The sequence below is a fragment of the Sinocyclocheilus grahami genome, unplaced genomic scaffold (genome assembly GCF_001515645.1).
Source record: "Sinocyclocheilus grahami isolate Dianchi unplaced genomic scaffold, SAMN03320097.WGS_v1.1 scaffold70.1, whole genome shotgun sequence".
Taxonomy (NCBI): Eukaryota; Metazoa; Chordata; class Actinopteri; order Cypriniformes; family Cyprinidae; genus Sinocyclocheilus; species Sinocyclocheilus grahami.
In genome coordinates this window covers 334,857-338,954 of record NW_015505249.1, presented here as the reverse complement: position 1 = coordinate 338,954, position 4,098 = coordinate 334,857, and the positions used below count along the sequence as shown (strand labels likewise).

At 36.7% G+C, this 4,098-nt stretch overlaps 1 protein-coding gene across 1 annotated transcript; it reads right to left on the bottom strand.

The window, feature by feature from the left end:
• Positions 1-477: 477 nt before the first annotated feature.
• On the bottom strand, positions 478-2,612 carry LOC107585458 (proteinase-activated receptor 2-like; the record flags this gene model as incomplete). The annotated part of the gene is made up of 1 exon (XM_016272479.1): positions 478-2,612. A coding segment is annotated over one exon (1,068 nt), but the record flags the coding sequence as incomplete, so codon positions are not given.
• Between the last annotated feature and the right edge of the window lie 1,486 nt (positions 2,613-4,098).

The window sequence follows — 4,098 nt, the reverse complement described above, 5'->3', positions numbered from 1 at the left end:
TGGAGTAAAATTAAACGTGGAGTTAAATTAGACCTGTTGCCTTGGCAACTAGAATACGTTTAAGAATCCTAAAACTGCTTAAACTAAATAAAAGTAAAGCCTTTTGGAGATATTAAAACTTAAACTAAAAGTAAAAATAATACTAAAATAACTCTCAGAACATGTACACTACATTGTCCTGAGGCTAATTTAAAATAAAAATACACTACCTTTTCGCTAAGGTTGCATAACTGTCTGTATTTTGTCAACACCATCAGATATATATAAAAACATTTATAAGTTTAAATAGCTAAGCCTTTATCTTGAAGGTCCTTTTTATATTTCACCTACTATGATTTCAAGGCACACAGGCTCTGGTGGGATTTAGTTTTGCATAATTTAAAGTAGTTACTTAAAACAAAAATAATTAATTGCTACACAAACTTTTATTTTTGACCTATGTAGCCTGTCTTTTCAGTGAACAGTAATTTAAAAAGGACAATGAACTGTAAATGGTGTGTGTGTGTGTGTCAAACAACTGCAAATCAATTTTATGATTTGGCTAGTTAAAAAGTTGCCTTGTGGACTTCAGTCATGTTCTACCCGCGGTCTGTCTCATTTAGAAAACAAGGCCACATACACACAGCAAATCATAGGCAGACATGGGCGAGAGACAAATTTGTTGATAAATTAAGACAATTCTTAAAAAAAAAAAAAAAAGAGACAAATACAAAATATACATCACAGATAAAACAACATTAAAACCTATACATGTGCTTTGAAACTAAGTGAGGCATGGGAGTGCAAAAAGAAAACAGCATTTATAAGACTATGCATAAAAATGAGACTACCATTCCAGCATTTAGTGCGTTAGAACACATTTGAACGAGGTTATGTTTGCTGGGAATACATTCACACATCTAAAATTGGTCACTGGTGTGATTCACATAACATTTCACATTCTTTTAAAAATACTTTTATGTAAACAGGAATAAATGCAAAATGGTTTCTGTAACAGGTGCTTAAAATATATTACAGCTTCAGTTATTCAGTCAACTTCTAGTCTACTTCCACCTAACAGGATTAAAGGTCATTTGAAAGGCAATTCTGAGAAATGCCACTATACCAAACAGGCAAAATAATTTTCAGGTCTTTAAACCCAAAATGAGGCAACCTGTAACTAATGACGTAATGGCAACACAATAATAACAACTCTTTATCATTTCCATGGTGACCATTTCAAACAGGAGGCCAATTTGTAGTTCCAAAAAGTGAGAATCCTTGGATGCCCTTTTAAGGTCTTAAGATCTTCAAATATGGATGTAATTCCCATATTTAACAAGATAAATAAAAAAAGCATTTATGTGAGATTATGAAAAAAAGATATTTAATCGTTGACTGAATTACACGTTAAAAGTCGACAATAACTCATCTTTCAGAAACGTGTTCCTCCAGCCCTTACAACATTTAATAATAAAATAACAAGTGCTTATATGGTTTCAAGAGGTATTGTAGAGCACCAGAGCATAGCACAGATTTGTAAAACAGTTCTCCAGCTGTCATTCTTAGTAGGAACTGCTCTGCGTGTTTCCAGACTCTGATGTGTAGGTACTGCTTTTTGAATACTTCAGTGCACTGAAAGAAACCCGCATCCTCTGCGCTGTGCGTTCGCTGCGGCAAAGAAACGTGTTTCTTACATGCTCTCTGAACTCATCTGAAACAAAATAATATATGAATGGATCGACGCAGCTGTTGAGGCTGGCCAGGCATAGCATTGTAACATAGAAGCCGTAACCGCTGTCCTGTACTCCCATAGAAAGCAGGGAGTAATGCACCATAACCATGATGTTACTTGGGGTAAAACACACTAGGAACATCACCAGCACCGTGACGATGAGGATGACAGCCTTCCTTCGCTTCTGAATGATATCAGCATCTGTCATCGAGCTCTTCAGGGCACGTAGCATCTGCACGTAGGCTACTATACATACTATGCAGGGAACTATGAATCCAACAACACCCATAATCAGGAAGTATATCGAAGGGTAGCGTGATTGGCTGGGGCGAGTGACATCATGACAGGTAACGATATCCAGGTTTGTGACCTTCACGGTCTGGTCATAAAGAAAAAGAGGCACGGTAATGGCCCACACAACCAGCCACACACACACAGACACACCAGTTGCCAATTTGTTGTTCCTTTTCTGCTGGGAAAGAGGATGTACTATAGCCCAGTACCTCTGGACACTAATACATGCAATGAAAGCAGTCGAACAATACATGTTCCCATAGAAAAAGGCAACCAGGACTTTGCACAGGGCTTCTCCGTAGATCCAGTTATTCCCATTAAAATGGTACGCGATCTTTAGGGGAATCCAGATTACGAACAGCAGGTCGGCCAGTGCGAGGTTGGCCATGAAAATGGATGAGGCATGTTTCTTCTTTGTCCTGAAGAGGAAGACCCAGATGGCCATAGCGTTGGTTGGCAAGCCCACACTGAAGACGATGATGTACACCACTGGGAAGAAGATCTGCATGAGCTTGCTGTCCAGTACAGCAACAGCAGTGGATGTCACCGACACTCCATACTCAGTTTCATTACCAGTAAAGCCTCTGTCGTTGTTAGAACCTATAGACAGATAGAACGACAGAAAATAAGAACATTAGATCAATCAATGATAGACATACAGACAGACAGATAGATCTGTGCCACCACAAATTTTCATTTGCTGACGACAGTTTGATAATTACCATTTAATTTCACCAGTCGAGAAATTATAGAGTGGTGCAGGTATGAGATCAGAACCTGTAAGACACTGCTGGTTCCTTCTAGATTTTCCTATGGGGTTTTTCAATTTATGAGTACAATAAAGCTTGTGGTAAACATTAATTAGACATTACGGTGTTGTTTTAATCTAAAACGTAAACTGCACACACTCACACTGAAAACGTAATTTTTGAAGCAGTAACATTTATTTGTAAAAAGTAACTAGATAAGACAGTTTGGATTGTGAATGTGTGCAGTTTACGTTGTAGGACAAAAACAAACGCATTGTCAAGTTGTTTACCACAGGCTTTATTTTACTCTACTGAAAAAAACCCATTATAAAACCCCATAGGAATTCGTTTTCCAGGTTCTAACCATTGATGTCCTAAGACACGAAACGATCGGTTTGTGCCAGAAACCGAACAGTATTTATATTATATTTTACCTCTAATACACCACCAAGTCCAACTGTCTTTGGGCGCGCGCATGGCATCCGGTGCGTGAGGTGTGTATACGCGCTTTGGCGTAGTTTATATAGTTATTATATTAAAAAAAGAGTTTCAAGTTCTGACTGAAATCATCCGCGTGAGCTAAGCGTGGGAGGACAGAGAGACCGAGACTGTATATTGATACCATTACCATTACCGTTTTAACAACAATAGCTACTGCCATTTAAAGAGAAGGCCCAGGCTATTTACTTGACATTTTTTAAAGCAAGTCAGGTTCTTGCCAAATGTACTTTTTCTTTTGATTTGTCATCTTTATTTCATCAAAATGACATTACAAAATCACTTCCCTGTTCTCAGACCACACCATACAGTGTTATAGTTAACTAGGCTACTTATACTAAAACTAAAATTATTACAAATCGCTAAAATATAACCTGATATTAAAAAAACATGGAGTAAAATTAAACGTGGAGTTAAATTAGACCTGTTGCCTTGGCAACTAGAATACGTTTAAGAATCCTAAAACTGCTTAAACTAAATAAAAGTAAAGCCTTTTGGAGATATTAAAACTTAAACTAAAAGTAAAAATAATACTAAAATAACTCTCAGAACATGTACACTACATTGTCCTGAGGCTAATTTAAAATAAAAATACACTACCTTTTCGCTAAGGTTGCATAACTGTCTGTATTTTGTCAACACCATCAGATATATATAAAAACATTTATAAGTTTAAATAGCTAAGCCTTTATCTTGAAGGTCCTTTTTTATATTTCACCTACTATGATTTCAAGGCACACAGGCTCTGGTGGGATTTAGTTTTGCATAATTTAAAGTAGTTACTTAAAACAAAAATAATTAATTGCTACACAAACTTTTATTTTTGACCTATGTAGCCTGTCT